The sequence below is a fragment of the Eupeodes corollae genome, chromosome 3, assembly GCF_945859685.1.
Source record: "Eupeodes corollae chromosome 3, idEupCoro1.1, whole genome shotgun sequence".
Taxonomy (NCBI): Eukaryota; Metazoa; Arthropoda; class Insecta; order Diptera; family Syrphidae; genus Eupeodes; species Eupeodes corollae.
The window spans coordinates 68,907,770-68,932,098 of NC_079149.1; the positions used below are offsets into that span (position 1 = coordinate 68,907,770).

At 33.1% G+C, this 24,329-nt stretch overlaps 1 protein-coding gene across 2 annotated transcripts in view; it reads left to right on the plus strand.

Moving 5' to 3' along the window:
- The window catches only part of LOC129952879 (putative phosphatidate phosphatase), a 105,656-nt gene that overhangs the window by 69,777 nt on the left and 11,550 nt on the right, over positions 1-24,329 (plus strand). For both annotated transcript variants that reach the window (XM_056065799.1, XM_056065798.1), the window contains exons 3-4: positions 132-283; positions 16,681-16,887. In XM_056065799.1, the coding sequence (XP_055921774.1) occupies positions 132-283; positions 16,681-16,887 (359 nt within the window). The remainder of the gene's footprint in view (positions 1-131; positions 284-16,680; positions 16,888-24,329) is intronic.

Consider the following 24,329-nt stretch of genomic DNA (forward strand, 5'->3'; position numbering starts at 1 on the left):
GTGTGGAAAAAGATATATTTTGTATATATTTTTTAGAATAAAAAAACATATGTTCACAGCTGTTGTTGTGCGTGCAATTTGTTTATTTAGTATCTACAAAAATTAAAATTCCTTTTTCTTTTTATTTTCAGTTGGATTTCCTATTTTGTTGTTCTTTCTGTTGGGCGATCCGTATAAAAGAGGTTTTTTCTGTGACGACGAGTCTTTGATGCACCCGTTCCATGAATCTACAGTCAAGAGCTGGATGTTATACATTATCGGATTAGTGATACCGGTGGGAATTGTAAGTTTAAACAATTAATTGATGATTTATATAATACTGGTCTTAAATCTTACCATAGTATTGTTTTATAAATATTAAAGAATTATCAACACAGTCACAAAAAAAGTTATAGTTAGACAAATTATTCTTTGACTTTGTGAATACATTTTTACATTCATCAATTTGTCACATTTAATTCTTGGATACACATTTAATTCCGAAAAATCATTAAGATATATCTCCATCCCAATATTTCACTTTATTGAGTTAAGAATGTTCCCCTAGAGACAAAACGGAGATCTGTTTTTTTTTTAATGTTTTAAATGAATTATACGTTCATATAAGAAAACTAAAATGTGTCTCATTTTATAACTCATAATTCAGTGTTGTAATGATCTATGCACACAATTCTTAAAGCATTATAATTCATTTGAAGTGAAGCATTTTGAGTGTCTTGTCTTGTATCAGAAATGAACAAACATGAATGCACATTATCTATAAAAGTTAACATTGCTTTATTGTTACATTACATGTCAATTTAGTACTATTTTTAACTTTCCATAGTTATATAGTTATAGTAATTAGTCCGATTTGCCAAAGTAAAAATGTTGACATTTCTTTACTTTTCAAGGTCCCTAGAATATTTATCCTAAACAAAAATGTTGTTTATCAGATTATAGCACAAACAAATTTAGAAAAGACGTTAAAAAAATAATTTGGAAAAACTTAAAAAGCACTTAATTCATACTCAGTTGTTAAAAATTGATTTTCGGCTCGAATCACTTGGCAATAATTAATAATATTGGCTTTAAACCATTGAATAATTACAATTTATTATTCAAACTCAAGGATATTTTAAAAATTTAGTAAAATGTTTATAAAGATCAAACAGTTAATTTTATTTGTTCATACAAGTTAAAATCTACACACAAAATGCAACACAAAATAAGTAGAGTAAGAGTAAGTTATTCATTTATTTTCATTTCAATATGAAAAATAAAATACAAATTATAAATTTAAAAGCTATGGCTAAGCTGTCAGCCTGGTTGACAAGTTTATAAATGTTTATTTAAAAATTTAATTAAATTTTCAATAATCAACAAAAAAAGAACTAAAGTTTCAAACATATTCTGATATAAATAAACGGTGATTTTTTAAGATCTTGAGAACTTTAAAAAAAAAAAACGCATAAAATTTGCAAAATCTCATCGATTTTTTATTTGAAACGTTAGATTGGTCCATGACATTTACTTTTTGAGGATAATTTCATTTAAATGTTGACCGCGGCTGCGTCTTAGGTGGTCCATTCGGAAAGTCCAATTTTGGGTAACTTTTTCGAGAATTTCGGCCGGAATAGCCCGAATTTCTTCGAAAATGTTGTCTTCCAAAGCTGGAATAGTTGCTGGCTTATTTGTGTAGACTTTAGACATGACGTAGCCCCACAAAAAATAGTCTAAAGGCGTCAAATCGCATGATCTTGGTGGCCAACTTACCGGTCCATTCCTTGAGATGAATTGTTCTCCGAAGTTTTCCCTCAAAATGGCCATAGAATCGAGCTGTGTGGCATGTAGCACCATCTTGTTGAAACTACATGTCAACCAAGTTCAGTTCTTCCATTTTTGGCAACAAAAAGTTTGTTAGCATTGAACGATAGCGATCGCCATTCACCGTAACGTTGCGTCCAACAGCATCTTTGAAAAAATACGGTCCAATGATTCCACCAGCGTACAAACCACACCAAACAGTGCATTTTTCGGGATGCATGGGCAGTTCTTGAACGGCTTCTGGTTGCTCTTCTCTCCAAATGCGGCAATTTTGCTTATTTACGTAGCCATTCAACCAGAAATGAGCCTCATCGCTAAACAAAATTTGTCGATAAAAAAGCGGATTTTCTGCCAACTTTTCTAGTGGCAGATCGTTCGGCTTGAGTTCTTGCACGAGCTGTATTTTATACGGTTTTACACCAAGATCTTTGCGTAAAATCTTCCATGTGGTCGAATAACACAAACCCAATTGCTGCGAACGGCGACGAATCGACATTTCACGGTCTTCAGCAACACTCTCAGAAACAGACGCAATATTCTCTTCTGTACGCACTGTACGCATTCGTGTGGTTGGTTTAATGTCCAATAAAGTAAACTGAGTGCGAAACTTGGTCACAATCGCATTGATTGTTTGCTCACTTGGTCGATTATGTAGACCATAAATCGGACGTAAAGCGCGAAACACATTTCGAACCGAACACTGATTTTGGTAATAAAATTCAGTGATTTGCAAGCGTTGCTCGTTAGTAAGTCTATTCATGATGAAATGTCAAAGCATACTGAGCATCTTTCTCTTTGACACCATGTCTGAAATCCCGCGTGATCGCAAATACTAATGCATGAAAATCCTAACCTCAAAAAAATCACCCTTTACATTCCTATACTTGTAAACTGTTTTTAAGAAATTGCTTAGTGTTATCCAGTCACAATCGTTTAGAAGTTTAATGCATAGTTAATGGTTGTTTTCGAAAAAAATATTGAATATTGGGCACATACTTATGATATGAAAGCAATCTTCTTTCCATTTAAGGTTGCAAAGTGTACGGAATTGATAAAAGCTTCCATTATAAGGGTTACTATTTAAGGAAAGTAGTAGCCGTGACATGATGGTTAGTGCGTTAGACTGTCATGCGAGAGATCTTGGGTTCGATCCCTACCTATGCCACCTAAAGTTTTTTCACGGGTACTGCTACTTGCGAGGAATTGACAAATTATCCAAGAGTAATTCTTGTCATGAAAAGTGCTTTCTCAAATTTGCCGTTCAGATTCGGCTTAAAACTGTAGGTCCCTTCCATCCCTGACAACAGTACTCGCACACAGGAATGGTTGAGAGTTATCAGTCACTAGGCCCTAGTTCTCGAACGGACTGTTGCACCAACCAATTTATTATTTTATTTAAGGAAAGGAGCTCACACCTTGCTTTGAATATCACGGATATTTCATCATAGCTAAGTGAGTAGTGAAAGTAGTTTTTCTTGTTAAGATTAAAATTAACCTAACTATATAAAATTCTATTTTCATAATTCCGAGTCTTAACGATGAAGGCATCTCTAATAGAGTCTTCGTTTTTCTGAATAATGGGGTAGAGTCGGCCTTTCAAATCACGTTGGTTGTTCACATCGATATGTAAGGTTTCCATACAAACGTTGCCATCTTTCATACCACCAGTCCACAGAATATTTTCGCTATTATATTAATAAAAAAAATTCCTCTGTAATTTTCCATAATGTCAAAAGGTCCTTTTTTGTGAATAGGAAATATTACAGACTTTTTAAAAGAAGAGGGGATTTCAGCTGTGAAGAAAACTTTGTTAAGCAGAATTTGAAGATTGTTAAGGAATGTCGGTGTAGCATTTTTAAAAAACTCATATGAAATCCCGTCTTCACCTGGAGCTTTTCTATTCTTCGCATTTAGGATCACAGCTTGTATTTATTTCCTAAATTGATATATCAGCTTCTAATGTGTCATCAACAGTTAATATGGTTCATCCTATTAGAACATTAAGATATAATTGTTGGAAAAAAAGAGCCTTAAATGAGCTGAAAGATCTTCAGCAGATACGCCTACACCTATTTTATATTTCATTCCATTGATCTCCCCTGGGATTTTCCAGAAATTCTTTGAGTTTCTTGTTTGACCCAATGCTATTACTTGACGATTTTCAAATTCAATTTTCTTTTGAAGACAAAGGTTTTTGTAATATTTTTTACCTTCGTTGTACCAAATTTTCAGTCGATGATTGTTAGAAGTTCGTAGAGCAAAAGATTTTATGCGTGCTCTCCAGCAGTAAACTTTTGTTTTTAAGAAGTGTTCTGACTTATAGTTTTGTTTGATGCTGAACTTCGAATATATTCAGTGAGCTGATTTGAAAATATTTCTGTTAGTTCTGTAATCAACTCGTTTTTTAGAAAAAAATCGTTCAAATTACGCTGATAAGAAACTTTTTGTTCATTTTTCCAAAAAAGACGAGGTAGTTGGTGAAGATTTATTTCTTTTGGTGAAGAATTCTACAACAATAGACATGTGTTCTGAAAAGTTTTAACACTCAACTTCAACTTTATTGATTCGTTCGATCCAGTAATAGTTAACAGCACAAAAGTCGATAACAGATTTGCCTTGAACTCCGATGAAAGTGTAATGGCCTTCCTTATCTCCTTCCGTACAACCATTCAGAATTATAGAATCGTACGTAAAACAGATCTACTCAATTTTTATTAGAAATGATGTCAACAGATTTTCTGTTAGTGTGAAATATAGCAGGGTTTGATTCACTTTGTTTAATTGTAGTTTTAGTTTGACTCCACTAAAATAACGCTCAAATTTACTAAAATTTTGATTTGTAACTTAAGTTTCAAACAAGAAAAATATTTCAAAGTTAGTATAAATTGAAGTTCGATTCCCTAAATCTCGTGAATAAAAAAAGGTTTTGACTTCAAAATTATATTTTCCTTGCCTAATTTTAGTGTAAACTTCAAAAAATGCTACTAAAATTTGGTAAAAATTGTTTTTCGACTGAAAATATTGAACCCAAACTTATTTTATCATATTAAAAATATTGTTATTAACTTAAAGTTTACAAAAAAGATATTACCTTCAAATTTGTTGTCTCACTCAAAATATAGTTGTTAATATTTTTTTTTAAGTTTTGGACCAATTGACAGGCAGAGATGGTTATCCGTGTGGGTCGCATCCCAGCTTCTTTTTTCAATTTCAAAATTGAGTTGAACTTTAGAATTGTAATTTTAGTTTTTCTGATGACCTAAAGTATTTTTGTGTATAGATTTGTTTATGTATATTTTTTTCCAAAAACACAAACACTCATCGACATAGATTAGTAAGAACTTAACTACTTCTGTTTATTTTTGTTTTGGATTACCTATTTATCGATAAGTTAACTTTAAAAACTCCATCCCTTCAAAACTGTTTTAATAATAAATATTTCTTTCAACACAAAACATCACACTGTTATTATTATAGTTCGTTTACCTTTGCACTCATGTTAAGCGCCCCTCATTTTTTTTTACAAGCTACAAAAATAATACCTCCATAAATCAATGATAGTATAACTTTTGAACTTAAGAAGCCGAACTCAGTGTCTAAAATATTACAAAATTAACCTTTAGAGAAAATGTTTTTTCTTGAAACAAAAATAAAGAAGCAAATACAAAATAGATTCTACAATTTAGTGGCAAATGAAAAATGATTCCATAAAAATGTCTTTGGTTGTTCCGATGCCGAGAATCGTAGACCAATATATCCAATGCGATGTTGCAATAAATATGTTTCGTTGTCAGAAACGAAATCTCTCACCCTCTCAATTCTGTTGACAAACATAATATTGTATGCACCAGTTAATTTTAAGTGCCTTCATCGGATATATTCCTCAGTATCTATGCCGGATGATGCATCTAAAATCCAAAAACGACTATGTTCAGATTTATCTACTCAATGGGGTATTTGATCTTACATTCGATTAAATATAAAAATTCCTGTGACCCAAATTGTATCTCTTGAAACATATACATATGTATATTTTTTTATTGTGAAGAGCATTCTCTGGAGTGTTTCGAAACTGTAATTGCTGACAAATTGGGAAACCAAATGCAGATAAGTTTGGATTTGGAGTTTGGGTTTAATTTTTTTTTTGTTGGTGTGCTTATTGAAGCAATAAGTGTTGGTATCCAAGGCGATATAACTTTTGAGGGCGCCATAGAGGCAATTTTTACAATGCATATTCATTTTATGTAAAAATATGTGCAAAAATGTCAAATCTTTAAAAATAAAATCCAAAATAAGCGAAAAAACATTCATCAATCTTAATGTTAGTGTTTCGAAAAATGTCAGTTGTCGCTATCGAATTTGTCCCTACATGTTTTAAATGTTGTTTTTTTTTGCTTAACTATACTTTTAATAAATCATTTCAAATATGAATTATTAATTAAAAAAAAAACACGCATCCATCGCTTAGTGGAACATGCTAAGACACCACTTTACACTTTTGTTTCAGTTGAGTTGCTCAATGTTTTCTATGCACACATACAAATTTAATAACAAATTTACAAAGCCCTTTATATAAAAGTTGTCAGAGGTCAATATTGTTTAGGATTTAAAAATTGGAGTTTACACAAAATTTTTAAGATCCGCTCCTGAAACTATACAAGTTCATTGTTGCATGATGTTCACTTACTTACATATATGGAAGTTGAGGACAACACTATTAATAATTGCTTGTTCTTGTGGGAAAACAATATTAAAAGCCAAATTATGCAACTTTATTTGGAGTATGTATAAAACATGCACTACAGCATATTCATACAAATTGACACATTTGAAGGAATATAGGTCACAGAAATATATTTGTCTGAAATGTATTTTTCTGGTTCTGTCTTCCATGAAATAATTTATTTCAGATGTGACTGTTGATATATCAACATTATTGATTATGATTGTTTGAAGTCGTGTGATGACGAATAATTTCGAATGTCTAATAAAATGAAGTTCAATTAAACCTTAAATGAAATATCATGATTTGATTTCCCATCATACAGATATTGTATATTTATATAGTAACAAAGTGAATGAATTTTACCAAAATGTAAAACTTGATTGGGTGTCCGGTAAAACATTGATAATCCTAAAACATTTCTGTCGGTTTGTTCAGTGTTTTTTTACTTAATTCACGTTTTTGAAAATCACGGCTACAAATGGTTGAATTCCATTGATTTTCAAATACATCAATTTTCTACACTGTCATGGTCCCAACATATATCCACTGTACACATTTCATAGCTGTTGGAGGTTTTATTAAAAAAGAAATTACATTTGTTTTTGTTTCTTCAAACAAAGAAATAAAAAAGACTAAGTATCAGCTACTCCGACTTTTTAAAATATTTGTGTTCACATTGCTTTTCACCAACTCGTATGGACAATCTAGATCTATTAACCAATGCTAATCTTAGTGCTTCCACTTCGCCTTCTCCAACGCCTATGGAGCTCTTCTCGGAATTTTATGCAGCCCTACCACAAAACTGCTCCAAAACTTTCTAGGTCCCTATATGTTATGAAGACAATAGGGTTAGGGGAGCTCTAAATATATTTATTCTTTCTTAATAAGCTTGGAAGGCTATTTTGAAGCAATTCCAATATAATGAAGTAATTAAAAAATGAATCGATCTATATGAAAATTCTGAACCGCTCTGTTATGCAGGTTGTGCAAGTTGGAGTTAGTGTATCATACCTTTAAAAGGAAGATTTATGTTGTTAGTTTATGTAAGGTCAAATACATCTTTTTTACAACTTGAGCCTTGCCGTCATCCCTAAGTCATTTACGTCCATTATTTGTAAAGTCATATCGTTTCATTGTAAGCCACTAATTTGTGACAGTATTTGTATTGTATTTGATCATACAGCATTGTTTTTACGAATGAGCGTTCATCATATTTGTATACCAACTCTGGCGTACCACAAGGTAGCCACTTAGGTACCTTACTGTTTATTTTATATACGTTAACCACTTACCTTCTATTATAAAAAACTCATCTGCTTTAATTTACGCTGATGACATTAAAATTTTCAAACGTATTGACTCACTTGACCACTGTTTACTCCTACAAAGTGATCTAAATAGTTTTCGCGAATAGTGTTTTATAAATAAGCTTTAACAAAACATAGATAAATGTAAATCAATGTCTTTTACGCGCAAACAAAATGTTTTGACTTTCATATATCAATTAGACTCTTCTTATTTGACTAAACTCTTTACTTTCTCTAACCTAGATATTATTCTTGACTCAAAATTAACTTTTAGAAATTATTATGACTGTATTATTAAAAAAGCAAATAAGACACTCGGATTTATAAAACGGTTTTCACATGATTTTCGCGACTCTTATATTCTTAAACGTCTTTATATATCATTTGTAAGACCAATATTGGAATATGGCTGCATAATATGGACTCCATTTTATTCAGTCCACATAAACGGAATAGAAGGAATATAATGAAGATTCACGCGCTTCTGCCTCCGTTTCTTCCCATGGTCCAATAGGCTCGAACTTCCACCGTGCAATCATAAGCTCACGCTCATAAATCTTCCATCACTTTCTAAACACAGAGAGTACATTCAGCTGTGCTTTATTATATAAAATTAATCAATGGGTCAGTCATATCACCATCAATTTTGGAACAATTAAACTTTATTTATAGCCGTACAAGTATTAGAAGACAAGTTCCTTTATGTCCTACATTAAGCAGATCGAACTATGGTAAAAAGAGTCCCCTCAACAAATACATTTTAGTTTACAACAAGTATTACTTTTTGGTATATTAAGTAAGCGATGATTTTAAAAGTAAAACATTTAAAATTCATTTTTTGAATCCTTCAGTTCAGCTTTTTTTTTGCAAATTGCTTAAAGTATTGTTAATCTATAAATCTAAGAACAAATGTAATATTAGTCTTAAGTACTAACATTAGTTGTTAAACGAATTCAACAAATCAAGTTTACACTATAGAGCTGAAACTTTCTTGGTCTTTTAATGTTCAATTTAAAAAAAAAAAACACAACAAATTTAACTATTTTTTAATAATAAAAAATGCAGAAGCTATTAAATTTGTATTCCGACTATGTTTTATTACGAATGTCCAATAATGTAGAAAATTGGTGTTAAGGAAAATGGATGGAATGCATGACAAAAAGATATTATTTACACCTTTATTCAAAAATAATTTTTTTATTGTTTCATCCAAATTATAAAAGCCCCATCTGGAATGCTTTGAACAACCTAACAACTATTGAGAAAATATTAAGCCAATTTTGAAAATACTTCAAAGAAAATCGAACCGGTTTGAAAACTTTTAATCAACTACTACATTAGTCCATATGTATTTTTTAATAACGAGAAAAAATATATTTCTTTTCAAAGAATTTACGTACATATGTAGTAGTACCCGTGGAATGATGGTTAGTGCGTTGGACTCTCATGCCAGAGGTCTTGGGTTCGATCCCTGCCTGTACCATCTAAAGTCTTTTCACGGGTATTGCCTCCTGCGAGGAATTTACAAATTCTCCAAGAGTAACTCTTGTCATGAAAAAGTACTTTCTCAAATTAGCCATTCGGATTCGACATATAAACCGTAGGTCCCCTCCATTCCTGACAATATTACTCGCACAAGGGAATGGTTGAGAGTTGTAAGTCACTAGGCCCTAGTTCTCAATGGCCTGTTGTGCCACCTATCTTACTTACTAATGTACATATTTACTAGGTCTTTAACAATATTTCTTATTAACTGTCATGTTTACGAGGTAGATAATTACTACGTATAGCATAAATTCTCTGTCGCGACAAGTCTCCAAACCCAAACACCATCTAGTCTGAGAATTTTGTTTTGGTTGTACTTCGCTTTCATTCCATACAAAAAACGGCCTTGTAAATTCCATGACAGTATCTGGTAATTATAAATAACAAAATTAAAGAACACTTAATGCAGTTTTACCTCACAACATCATAATATCGTATAGAACAGCAATTATTTACGTATATATATAGTACGTAGCATATAATCTCATAAAGCTATTAGAAATCCCTTGCATTGCATTTTTTCAGGTGTCAATATTAACCAGGTACAATCAACCTTCAACACTTCGTCCAACTTTTATTAATGAATTAAACTCCCCACCCTCAAGATTGAATCAACCAGGTACATACTTATAGTCATTTCACTCATCCGTCCATCCATCCATCCATCTGTCCGTCCAGGTACATAAATGTAATGAGAATAGGACAGTGTATTCTTCGAAATATGCCAAACACCATGATCGTTGTGTCGCTAATAGCATTGCTGGCCCTCGCTGCCTGGGTTGGGGATTGGATCTACGTCAGCTTAATCGTTTGCAACGAAGAGTAGAAAAATCGTTCGTGCGTTGCCTTCAAATGTCAAATAAAAGCATATTCTGACAGTTGGGCGATATTATCTAGGTGAGTTAACGCGCCTATAGTTATAACTACTATCTGCCAGACTGACAATGATGCATTGGATTGCGCCTGGCGCTATCACCTGGCGTGTGGATTTGATTGTATCTCAACGTGCTTCAATATATAGTTACTACCTATGTATATAAAAATTCATTTAGAATCCTCATATCATAATCGTTTGTCCAAGTCCAAGACATGTGGTGACTCCTTAAAAGTGTTTTTACCTCGTCTGTTTTTTATGTTTTTTAACAGACAGACTACTTCTTGTCCAAAGGAAAGGGCTCAGGTACTGCGTTTGTAGTTGATAAATAATGCAGCCACGCGTGCAAACCACGATAAGCAAATAATGATCTAAAACTTGTTAGAAACTGAGACTCAAAGTGTATATCATCATCAGCGTATCTACCCTATACTTGGTCATTTTAATGTGTTTTGTTATTCATAGAATGGCCTCCTTGTGTGTCAAAAACTTGATTAAAATCTATGAAATTAATATTTATAACTAATTTCATTGAGTTTGGTTCAGATAAAAACGAGTCAGTGTTATGAATTTCATTATTATATCTTATTTTTCAATTACGAGTCAGTTCCCATTTCGGAGACAGTGAGTCGCAAGGTGCGCGTTCTGGAGGATGATAAGAAATTGACTTCTGACAAGAAGTCATTCATACTATGAGTACGTTAATTATAAAAAAAAAGAGTATGAATATTTTGATACTGTATAAGAAAACACCAAATTTTATCAATTAATAGACTTACTTGAAATGTATACTGCTACGAGTACCATTTATATAAATATTTCAATTGCATTAGGGCTAAAAAAGGCAGGGTTTACGGATAAGTTTGACAGGGATGCCAAAACTAGACATTGCTAGGTACAACTCTTCCCTATAGATGCTGTCATACATGGCTTTAAAATCGATAAATAGATGGTGGGTATCGATTTGAAGCTCCTGGGTTTTTTCCAAGATCTGCCGTAGTGTGAATATTTGGTCTATAGTGGACTTTCCTGGTCTGAAGCCACACTGATACGGACCAATCAGGTTGTTGACGAATGGCTTCAGACGTTCACATAATACGGCAGAGAGGATCTTATAGAGACTGATGCCTCTGTAGTTGGCGCAGTTTAGAGGGTCTCCTTTCTTATGTATCGGGCACACTATGCTGAGATTCCACTCATGGGCATGCTTTCTTCCGACCATATTTTGCAGATGAGTTAATGCATGCTCCGTACCAAGTCATCGCCTGCTGCTTTGAATAGTTCGGCAGCGATGCCGTCAGCTTTGTTTGACTTAAGTGTAGATATAGCTATCTTCACTTCTTCAAGGTCGGGTAGGCGGAATTGTTGATCTGCGTCGCCGAGGTTGAGTGGTTCTATCTCCCTTACAGCGGAATTCGGTTCGTCATCGCCGTTATATAATTTGGAGAAGTGATCTTTCCATATTCTCAGCATCGACTGCGGTTCTACTACGATGTTTCCCTGATCGTCTTTACAGGCTTCGGTTCGTGGCTGGTACCCTTGGGAGTTTTTTTTTCGCGAGCAGCTCTAGTCCTTTTGTGCAGTGCCGTTTTGTATGCCTCTTGTTTCGCTGCGTGCGCTTGCGGGCATTCGTCGTCAAACCAGGGGTTTCGCTGTGGTGGCCGTGTGAAACCTAGCACTTCAGAGGCGGCATCTCTGATGGCTGCAAGGCAATGTTGCCACTGGTTTTCAATGCTTTTAATGCAGGAAGCATATGACTCCTTAAGCGGTTATTAGAGACTCGATCGGAAAAGGACATGGCAGTCTTTTGCGATTGTAGCCGTCGAATCTTCTCACAGTAGGTACTTCCTTGTTTTGGCTTGGATCGGGATATCCGTAGCCGTACCTTGGCTACAACGAGGTAGTGGTCCGAGTCAATGTTGGCCTCTCGGAATGTTCGGATATCCTGGATACTGGAGAAGTGTCGTGTGTCGATCGCAATGTGGTCAATCTGGTTGACGGTTGATTGATCAGGAGATTTCCATGTCCCCTTGTGGATATTGAGATGCGTGAACTGCGTACTAGCTATCAGAACGTCTCGCAACGCAGCGAAATCGACCAGCCTGAATCCGTTGTCGGAGGTAGTGTCGTGCACATTACTTGCAACAGTAACATCTAAAAAAGACCTTGGTGCAATTTTTTCCAAAAGCTTGATTTCTTTATATGTATACATTTGTTAGTAGCAAAAGGTGAATTGAATTGAAAAAAATCCAAAAAAGATTCCCAATATTTTTTTAATCGTGGAGCACTTTTTGCATGAACATTTTTGTTTTGGTTCCAACATATGCAGAGAACACTGATTCGCACATGTATATTGTTGCAAACGGCAGAAGAATTATTTTAGTTTTCTCTGACAATAAACTGAACTCGTCTTTGAACATACACCAGAATTCTGATGAAGATTTCTTTGTTGCGAAAAGTTTTTTTTATAGAAGAATTTGTTGTCAGATCAATCAAGCATTCAAACTGTAGCGATGTCAGGGAAGGTGGTTTTATTAACCATACTTTTTCCTTAATGTTCAAGTGGTATTCGTTTGGAAAATAGAGAAAAAAGCTATCCAGCAAATCTACTAGGTGGATATTAAACTCATTTAAATCATCATCGGGAATGTCTAAATCTATTTCTTCTTTAAATTCTTTAAGCTTTGTAAAGCTGTCTAGGTTTCGATTTTTTATAGATTCGATCCAAAACTGGATTTTATTTTAAATGCTTCTATTTTGTCACTGGCATCGAAAACAGTTATTGCCTTTCCCTGAAGTGATACACTCAAATCATTTTTTTTTAAATATATCTGACAAATTTCAATACCCAACGCCAATTTCAATAACCAACGCTCATTACACAACATTGTGGTCAATGACGAAGGTTCTAACTTCCGCTATCATTTCGAAAAGCCACGTCAGTGTTTTTCCGCGAGAAAGCTACCTTACTTCATCCTGAAGAAGAAAAGACATATGTAGACTACCCATGTCATCACACAATATTAAAGCCTGGTATTATTTGGCCGTGGTTTAATAAAGTTAATTATTTTCGCGCTTTCGTGCAACACCTCTTTAACCTAGAAAGATAACCATATTTCATAGACCATAAGTAATACACATGATTTATACATCAATTTGACGTAGGTTATCTTTCTAGGGTTAAGGGAGACCGGCATTTTTTTCATTGCAATGGCATGGCGGGCGGTGTAGAACCAGTCATGGCCTTGGCACCATCCGTGCATAAATCCACGCAGTTAACCCATGGTATGTCATTTACAATAAAAAAGTTGTCAATTAAATTAAAAATTGGCAACGGCTTGCAGAAGAGCAGATCTTCTTGAAAGGACTGTACTAGATATAGCTAACCCTGCAAAATTCGTTGATTCATCCACTTGCAGCTCAAATTTTGTGACTTTCATTCGAAAAAGTAAAGTAGTTTTCACATTTTCCGCTAAGTTTCCGATTCGTCTTGATATAGTGTTATTTCACAAAGGAACGGTGTCAGCTAATTTTTGCCCTTTTTACCCAACAAACATCCAACAATGTTTTTTAACACATGGCTTTATTAACTTTTCAGCAATGGTATGGGCTTCACAAATTTGCGCTATTCTGAAACTTACCAAGTAGGACGCCGTCAACGCATTTACGTCACTCTCTTTGAGTGATAAGTAATAATCGTTTGAGATTTATTAAGTTCAGCATACTTTCTTTTGAAGAAATCAGTCGGTTTGCTTTTGAAATCTGGAGGAATCACTGCAAAGTGATGTTTCATTTTTGCTGGAAAAATGCACTGTTCGGCAACACTTTTCGGCAAATTACGCATTGAGGTTTGTTGCCACTTGTCTCAGGAAATCCAAATATGATTCGTGGTATATCCTTTTACCTGATCTTTTTTGTGTAGCATCGATCAACGTGGCACTAGTAGGTACTAGACAAACTATCAAACTCAAAAACTTCAGAAATCTCTAACGCCACCGCTGCGCTGTCTCTATTGCGTCATTTTTCTTCGCACTAAAATAAGTATATGGAAAACCGAAATTGAACAAACAAAATTAAATAATTAAAATCATTTTGTGCGGTTAAATGGATTATTAATTTAAGTCAATTATGATTTTGTTTGGACATACCCGTCAGTTGGAGATTCTTCTGCAGCTTCGGGTGCTTTTGCAGACCATTCACTCGCTTTTTTAAATGATCCAGACCTAAGCCAGCGATTCATTCGAAAATTGTATGGATAAAAACAAAAAAAATTAAAACTCACGCACTAAAAGCACCTGTAAATTAACTTCACAGTACTACATTTAAAAATTTGCAAGAATTGAAAAAAAACTGTTTCTATTTCAATCGGCACTCTTTATAGTCTTCGTGGTATTGTATGTAAATTTATCAATTTATAAATTATCAAAATTACAAAATCAGAAGCTTAAAATTAACAAGTTAATAATCCGTCTTGGAATTTGTTTACTTTTTCAAATATTTCCACGGAGCACTTGGATATTATTTGCGGAGCACCAAGTACTCCGGGGAGCACATTATTAGGTGGCATACCATAATCGTTCCATCTAATATTATAAAAAACTATTCTTGTAAATTGTCTTTTTTAATTCTAACAGAATGAGTTTTGTAAAACGGATTTCATACCACACAGCAGTACTCCAAATTTGTAAACCATTTTTTGGATAGTAAAGAATTAATCTGATCTAATTTGGTAATCATATACGAAAGGAGACGAGCGGAGGGAAAATGAAAAACATTTACATTTAGATTGATGTTTAATTTGTTGATTTTACACCATGTCAATAAGCTTTGAAGATCTTCTTGAAAAAGCACACAGTCCACCGGATCCTTAATGCACCTCAGAACTTGAGATAATCGGCATAAAGAAAAAGGAATTTAAGAGAAAATCAGGTAGATTATTTATGAATATAATAAACAAAAGTGGTCCAAGATGGCTACCTGGAGGAACACCCGATGAAACATCTATATTATACTTGAAAAGATCGAATCAATACGGACATATGGAATGCGACCTGTAAGATATCAACGCAACCAATTTAGCAAGTTAGAATGCATACCTTGTTTTTGCCAGTTTATGAATTACAATTTTTGGTGAACTCTGTCAAATGCTTTGGCAAAATCCGTATATATGACATCGACTTGATATCCTTTTTTTAGATTATTTAAAACAATGTCATGTTAACCAATAAGAACGAAAAGTCCTCTCTGTAAAAGTAATATTCGTCAATTTTTTTACTAACCTGATTCTTCTCTAAAAGACACTTCAATTTAACTTTATCTTTTATAAATATTAAATTATTTTGTGATTTGGTATGACAGATCTTGATTGTGTTTTAAGTGTTTCTTTGTATAAAAGCAGCTCTTTTCCTTGAAGTTTCACATAGCATATTATTATATAGCACAACTATCCAAAATACACAACTCAAACTTCATTCACAGTAGGAGCCCTATTTCGCACACGTAAAGTTCAATTGCAAGGTCAATTTATTACCTTGCCTTATATCAACCATACATTTCACGCAATCGTATTTCATATAAGGAACTCAAAGATGTTGGTTCCACCTAACTAACAGAAGTACTTTATAGTACCATGAAGAATGCAACAGCGTTGCCATCATTTAAAAATAAATAATCACTAAGAACTTTCAAAGTCATCTTTATTGCTTGAGATAAAAGCAAACGAGTAAGAGTATGAGTTTAAATTTTATTTTATGTTGTAACTGTATAAAAAAAATATCTTCAAATTTACAGTTTACAAAAGTAAATAGTACATTTTACCTTAATATTTCAAAAAAATCAAAAACGACGGCAATTCTGTAATCATGTCTTGATATAGTGGCAATAGTTGAAATTAATTTTTTTCCTTTTAACCGCGACTACCCAAAGATGTACCCCATGTGGTTTCATAAAGGTACTCTTGCAAATAAATTAATTTGTTCACAGATTTTCTCACATATGTACATGTGGAAGTGCACATGCACAATGTCTCTCTTATCCTACTCCAGAATTTATTTTTATATCAAAACAGTTCCGTTCGGTAAACAGGATCGATTCTATACAGAAACTTTATTAATTGAAATTTGTTTATGTTTACATTCTGGTACTTCTTGTACACGATCTAATTGATATTGTTTTTGCAACAAGAAATTATTAATGTATGGAAATTGGAAATTACTTACTTTATGATGAAAATTTTAATTTATTTTCGAATTACAATGTCAACAGGTGCTGCTCGAGTCTATAGTGTGTATAAATTAATTTGATTTATAATTATTTTGAACTATCGGCGATTGCTTTGAAATGCAATTTATTCACATAATCCTTTGATTGATATTATGTTATAAACTTTATTAATAAAAATTACCTTCTTCTTTTCTTTATAGGTAATCGGAGTGGAACTGGTCAAGGCTAATATGAAGCCGCAAACAACTACCACTCGACGATTCGTTTTCAATGGATGGGAGGTACCGGAATGGTTGATAGAATGTTATAAGAAGCTCGGAGTCTTTGGATTTGGAGCCGCAATGTCCCAACTTGCAACTGACATCGCAAAATATTCCATTGGCCGACTGAGACCTCACTTTTTTGCTGTGAGTATATACACATCTGTGTGCTTGTAAATATAGCCAAGAATTTTCCTTGTCCGAGGAATTATTTTGTAATTTAATTTTTTGTTTGAATAATGTTTGCTGCTCGTTTGGTCGCTCGAGTCATGTATAAGGGAAGCGGGTATTGTTCATAAATAAAAATAATCTCGAAATGTGTATGGTTCATAAATATGTTAAATTCATAGACAACCAATTAGATTCGTTTATTTATTGAGCTGGGGCTAAGGAATTCCATTTTGTTTTGATCAGCACAAATCAAAACACTTATGCTTATGATTTTGAAAAAATTATTCAAAAAGTACTGCAACTTTTTCTTCGATACTCTTGCAAATTCTTTAATATACAAAAACATAGTTTTTCATTTTGAGTTTTAAGGTGATTGACACATTGAATCAACAGTTGAAGTTTTTTAAGTGCAATAAGATGTTTTACTAAAAATGAAAGAATGAGCAAATCCTCTTATTAGTGATGAAAAAGTTAAATGCAATTTATTATTTATTTATAGTCTATTCCTGCATATACTTAGAATGTGGATAACTTAGCCTTTAGCTTTATTGGTAAAAATGGTTATGGAAATGAATGATTAAAGTTATATTTGCTTTCCCAACGTATCGGCAGAGGTTGCTGCCATCTTTAAATGGAATTATGTAGAAATAGTACAAATTAAATTAGGTTTTATGCTTCGAATTATACTTACAAATTGTTTCAGTTTTTTGTTTGTGAAACTTCCATTGCCATATTCATTGTAATCAAATAAGACAGGATAATCTATTACCGTATCCACATCCTAAATTATGAAATAAAAGTTGATTTAGAAAAAATAAAACGGAGACAAAAATTGTTGATCGAAGGACAATTTTGAGATCTGTTTCCAGTTCCTGACACTACGGCTAAAATTAAAAAAGCCGGCCGGCGGCGGCGTTAGTGCAAACAATTCAAATGTCAATGATGCAGATAATCTGAAACAATTCAAACTTTAGAAGAAATCACCACTACACGAAATATGGAAAATTAAGTGTTTAGAATTCTCTGAGCTTGGAATGGGTTGAAGAAATGATCGGCGCACTGTGACTCGTTTATGCAAAACTGCTTGCAATATTCATTTTTCGAAGAAAAAAACAACTATAACTGTGAGTCACTAGTTCTTTTTAACTATGATAGACTGAAGAGTATTAAATGAATTAACGGAAACAAACGCGGTCATGTCCGATATGGCAAAAGGACACAAAAGAACTTCAATTGAGGACGAAAATAATTACTATAATAATAACCCAATCAAGGGTTTGGAAACACAAATGACGGACTGCAAGAAGATTCTTTGAACAGTCATATGCAACCGCTCGAATAACCGGAGTCAATGGAGAAGTTATAATGAAGCTCAAAGTAATATTGAACGTCTTGAATTGCAGAGAAGCAGTGAATGCAGTTAAATTTGGGGAGTATGTCAATAAAACGGCAGAGATTTTAAAACAAAGGTATCCTACTCACACCTTCTCTACACAAAATATTGGTTCATAGTCAAATTTTCATTGAATATCAATCACTACCACTTGGAGATATGTCAGAAGAAGCCCAGGAATGCAAAAATAAAGACTACAAGTTTCCAGGATTCGGCAGAATGAGGACCTATTTAAATTGCTTGCAACCTCTTCGGATTCACTTATTTCTTCTTTAAGGCATTTGAGAAGCCAAAAAGATCTGAAAGAACGACACTCTCCAGAAAGGATGAGTTTGTTACACATTTCCCCGAATTGGTCCTTTTTCTTTTTGCTCTACTGTTTCAATTCATTTAGATTACTTTAAAATTTGATTTTGACGATTGCATATTAAAATACCGCTTATGTTTATCACCTTTGTTAAAACTTCTTATTTTAAGACAAATTTCTGAAGCACCGTGTACACATTTTTTTTTAAAGTCACAATTTTTATAGCCTTAGAAATTTCCTTCAGGATTTAAAAAAATTAAGCAATATCTCTATTAATTAAGCAACCAAAAGAGTCAAAACTGGCCACTGTGCAATGGCGTCAAGATGGCCCTCATGGCCTTTACAATTATTTAAACAAAGTGAGAAATAACTAACTTTTATTAGCGCGCAATCATAGTTATAGTGATATTGTAATATGGGGAATGGTTATCTAATTCAACACCGAGTATTGACAAAAATTAGGTAGAGGTCCAGAAATTCTTCAATATCCCATCTACTCGCCCACCTTAACTTTATGGAATATGAATTGTTTGATGAATTCAATTATTTAATTTAGTTCGTTTTCATATTACTATAGGGCACAAGACTAATGGCACAACTATAATAGACTTAACCTAAAGTACGCTAATGTCAAAACTGAACGAAAAGTTATCAGAAGTTATCGTCAAAACAAAAAGTAACCATAATAAATTCAAGTAACTTAAGCAAATTATACATTTGCTTAAGATCTAGCCATTTAAATGGCTCTTGCGTAATTGCGCGAAATTTAACGAAACTGAGCAGAACGTCTATTATGGTTAGTGACATATAAGGCTGCGTATTGGTTCGTTCCCTTAAGCTGGCTTAGGCTCGAATAAGTCTATTATAGTTGGGCCTTAAATGTTTTGTATACATGGTTTCATCAGTATGAAATATGAGCTGTGTTTATTGAAAAATTCAGTTTCTCCAGGTCTGTTGTGTTTAAACTGTCTGTCAGCACGGCATTAAATTCATTTTGTCTGTTAATTATTCAATTTTGTGCACTTATATCCTCAAAATACCATTAAAAGCCAATTTTCATTAAAATCAAAATATATTTCCTGTACGAGTTTTATGTTTTATTTAATGAACCAAATTGTCACCAACATGTTATTTCATTGAAAGAATTTCATTGTTTCCGAGAGACACTCCTAAGCGCTGTGCCCTCATATCCGTGTTTGTGTGTCACAACATAAAATTTATGATCTCAAGATAAAGACAGCCCGCCGAAGTGTATCATATGAGGGACATTTAAAAAAATGTATCTTCAATTAACAGTCGCGCGTGCTTCAAAAGATAAATCCCCAAAAAAGACTTTGCGTAGGCCTAGTGTATAAAATAAAAAAACAGAATAAAATTATTTATGTTTGTATCAAACTCCATGTCATAAGTCAAACAGCTGAAACAATTTACTGCAATATTTCATTTAGGTAATAATATTTTCTTTCTTTGACGTTTTTTTGAAAAAAATATTTGCTATGCTTCGCTTATGGGTTGCACTGGCACATATGGTCCCAACAACACGAGCTGTATGCATAATTTCTTACATCCGTTTGAAATTAAAAACCATATTCTAAAATTGTAAACCTAGAGACATATTACAGTTTTGGATTAACTTTAATCAGATGTAGGTATATGAGTTCCACTCATTGCACATCTCAAAATAATTTTAAATCCCACCAGATCTTCTTACTCCACTTAGGTATAATTTATTGAAACAATAATAGTTTTAATAATTAGAGTTCCAACCACAACAATTCATTTAATCAGTTGAATTGAATGAAATACAATTCCCAAACTATCTAGGTAGATATTCCTTGATTTTTTCCGCTCAGCAAATAATACTTTTCAGCAAGTCAATATATATGTCTTTCAGTAAGTATGAACTGTGCGAAATTGATATTTCCATTCAGCATCATTGTATCTTCAACCCAGAGGAATATCTACTCAGCAAGCATCAATTTGTCATTTAGTGCTGCGGTGTTGCAGTATCATATAAACTATGGGAGTCCATAAGTCCATTTGATGCATCTGAATTGAAAAGCAGTGGGTGAGACCCAATGGTCCAGTAAATTACAAAAAAACGTGTTGAAGTCACTGATACATTTATTATCTTCTATGCATAGGAGTCTGAGGGATTATTCATAGATTACCATTGCATCGTACCTACATATACCATTTCACCGCTGTTTTCTGATGAGATATCTTTTTATATTGAATACTTTGAAGGATTAACAACTGAAAAATTGGACCTAGACATGCGGATTCAGACAATGCCATTGATAACTCCATGAAGATATTTACAACTTCTTTATAGAAGGTTTGAAGTCGGCATCTGATTTGACTTGTTATTTTTGTGTGAAAAATTTGCTTTTCATGGAGCAGTACAGATAAGAAAAAAAATACTGAAGTTTCAATAATGTTAATAAGTTATCATAAAACAATAGTTTTAGCATGTTTGAAAGATTCAGGGGGTAGGGGTGTTGTCGTAGAGGTCATGACACCTTCCTGGGAGATTTTTGTTTTTATTTTCGTAGGAATTCACTTGAATTCAAAATTTATCGTATTGCGTTAATTGAAATATTAGTTTTATTGACTTTAAAAGATACGAGAACAAAACATTATTATCTTAATTGTAATATTACATAAGGCTTTGAATTGTTTGGCCGAAGGCCGTCTACCAGACTGGCATTTTTTTTAAAGTTATATGTTCGAAAAAAGCTTATTAGATACAATTCAATAAAATAAACTTTATAATTTTCAAACTTTAAAACCTTAAAAATTTTCCTCAACTATTTTGGTTCTATAGCGAAGAGCGTTTAATGAGTATTCCTACAGAAGGTCCCAACCTAGTTCTCAATTCAAGATGTTGATCGTTTCTTCTAAACCAAGTATATCTATCCCAAACTAGCGCTTTCGGAACTCCTTGAGTATTGGATAAACTCCCAGAAAATGAAATACACCTTCGCAAATATTGGCAATTCTGAACGGTGAATAATGAAGTTCAAATTGATGAGTTCAGCTCTTACTTTAAATAACAAGCTGATTTTTTGTGTACTGTTTTCGGCCATGAAGTAGGTATTGTGGTTCAAGAAATGGTTAACTTTACTTTAGTAAGATCTGTAAATAGATGCTTCAGCTTCACTCATTAACTTATCTAACATCATGTTGCCGACTTTTTTCAGCAATTCATCAAAATTCAACTTAAGCACCTCGTAACTTTCGTCTGCTGATATTGAAAAAAGTAGTTGAGCATGCAATTGGCAGTTTCTTCCACTCTTTAACACACGAAACTTGAAACTCTTGACACGTAGTTTAAATGTACTTTAAGTATGTCTAAAAAGAGGGGTCCTATTCCTGTTTCAAGATGTAACATATAGTTGAAATTACTTTTAATAAAAAAAAAAAACGGAGAAACTTTTCCACAGCTTCAAACGATCGATACCCTCATCCTTGCGCTCCGTTAAACAATATTGCAATTGCGGTAGCTCGAAATACTTTGTATTTAGCTATGTGCGAAACGCTATTTCTTTGAAAGCAACTTCTTATTGTTTTATTTTATTTTTTATTAAATAATATTGTTAAAGAATGGGGAATCTCCCCCGTGAAATGGTTTATTACAGCCAAACTGTCTTTATTGCTCTCATTCTTGAGCCCAAGCGATTCATTCCGTGTAAAAACAGCGTCTTCCACATACAGCCTATCGTCTCTTACGAAGATTTTCATTCTAGGTTTTGACTCGCGGAGAACCTTCATTATGGATACCATTTTAATTCTTCTTTGGTGGGCATTATGTGTTAAATCTTTGTTGATACTTATTTTTGTTCCTTTAAGTTTCTTCGCCTTTCTTAAAACATTTAAAGCTGTTGCTCGGGACTTCAGTTCGACAACAATTACTGCAGTGGGTGCGTTTTGGTGGTTTACTCTGTGCGTAGATTCAATTTCAGTGTAGTTTTCATTTCCGTCGAGTAGTCCAACGCATACGGTTTTGTCTTTTTCAACTGGATCGATGTGAAGATCAGTAGGGAAATGTACTACAACGTTGTCTCCTACGCTTTTTTCCATAAGTCGGTCAATTTGTGTCTCGAGTATCTTATTCCGATTTTGCAGATAACTCGTCTTGTTTTGTTTTTAAGGCAGACAAGTCGGCATAAAGCAATTGAAAGTCGGCTTTCGAAACAAGTTTTGAGACAAGATTTAAATTGTTTTCCGCTAGGATTTCCTTCATTTAGTCAACACTGATTCCTGACATTTCGACAAAAACTTTAGATCGACCTCTTTTTGGATTATTAAAATTAACAGGGGAAGTTTTGTCACGTTCTCTTTTGTTCATAAATAGGGTTATATTTGGTGGATCTTTAAATTTTTGATTTAAGTGTCTTAAATGCTATGACTTACAGATATTTCAATTCACAGACGTAAATATTGTGTTGATTTCTCATTTCACAAGGACTTTTTAGAATTTCTTTTTGAAAATATCGACTTTTTCTCAGTTTTTGTAAAAAAAATTCTTGAATTGCGACACCAGAATATTTTAAAACAAAAACAGCAACCCTGTTTGCCTTTGTCGCGTTTTGTCCCTATTTTTCAAGAACAAGAATCAAATTAATAATGAAAGTTACGTGATGTCTCCTAAATTCAATATTTTTAAACATTTTAATGCGTTTCTACATTTAAACACAACTAAATGTAAGACATAAAACAATATGGGGCATATTCATAGTCATATTTTAAACCCGAGTCTATTTGAACTGGAGTCTAAATTTATCATACAGGTTAGGTTAGACACAGCTGCTATTCATAAAAAAATTGCCAGCTCTGTTTAATGCATATTCTACTACAATTTTGAAACATTTAACTTAAACCTATACAAAATGGCTTGTAGAGGGTAACAAAATAAATTGCCGTAGCTGGATTGCCAAAATCTTTGAAACCCTTTAAACTATTTTATTTGCTGTTAGTTGAGAAATTTTATGAAGTAGGACTGGTGGTTTTAAGACTTGGAAGCAAACATTGAATTGAACTCCGATCTATAATATTTAGAAGGTCAATCATAAAATTGATACCTTTCATACAAATTGTTTTATCTATTTCAAAGGGGTCCAATTGGGTTAAGTAGAGATTTCGATTTTTGTTAGTTAGTAGTTAGTAAGTAGCATTCCAACATCCTGAAAAATATCAAAATATTGATATACGCTTAAGTGTTTTGACATTTTAATTTTTGTTTTTGAAAATTCAATTAAAATGTCTCGTAACTTAATTTACTCAATCAATTTGTTTATTTTTGACGTTTAATAGATTTAGAAGCAGCTTAAACATAAGTTCCGGTTGTGATTGTTTTTAGACTCCACAATATCGTTTTAAAATGGGTTTAAATTGTCTATGAATGACATAAACTGAAGTTGATTTTAGCTAAGACATACGTGCATAGTGCATACAAAAATTAAGTTTTAGCTTTGAAGTCAAAGTCAAACTGTTTTGTCAATCGCGAATGTGTGTATATATGAAATTTGTATTCATACATGTTTCTTACTACCTTAATAAAATAGTGCAAAAAAAAACACGTGACATTTAAAATTAAAAAAAAAAATTTCTGGGTTCGCCCCTGTGCATAGGAAGTCCATAAAGCAAGCAAAACCTTGCATAACAATTTGTTGTTATGTTTTTCTGTTTTCTTGATTTCTAAAGGTAAGTATAAAG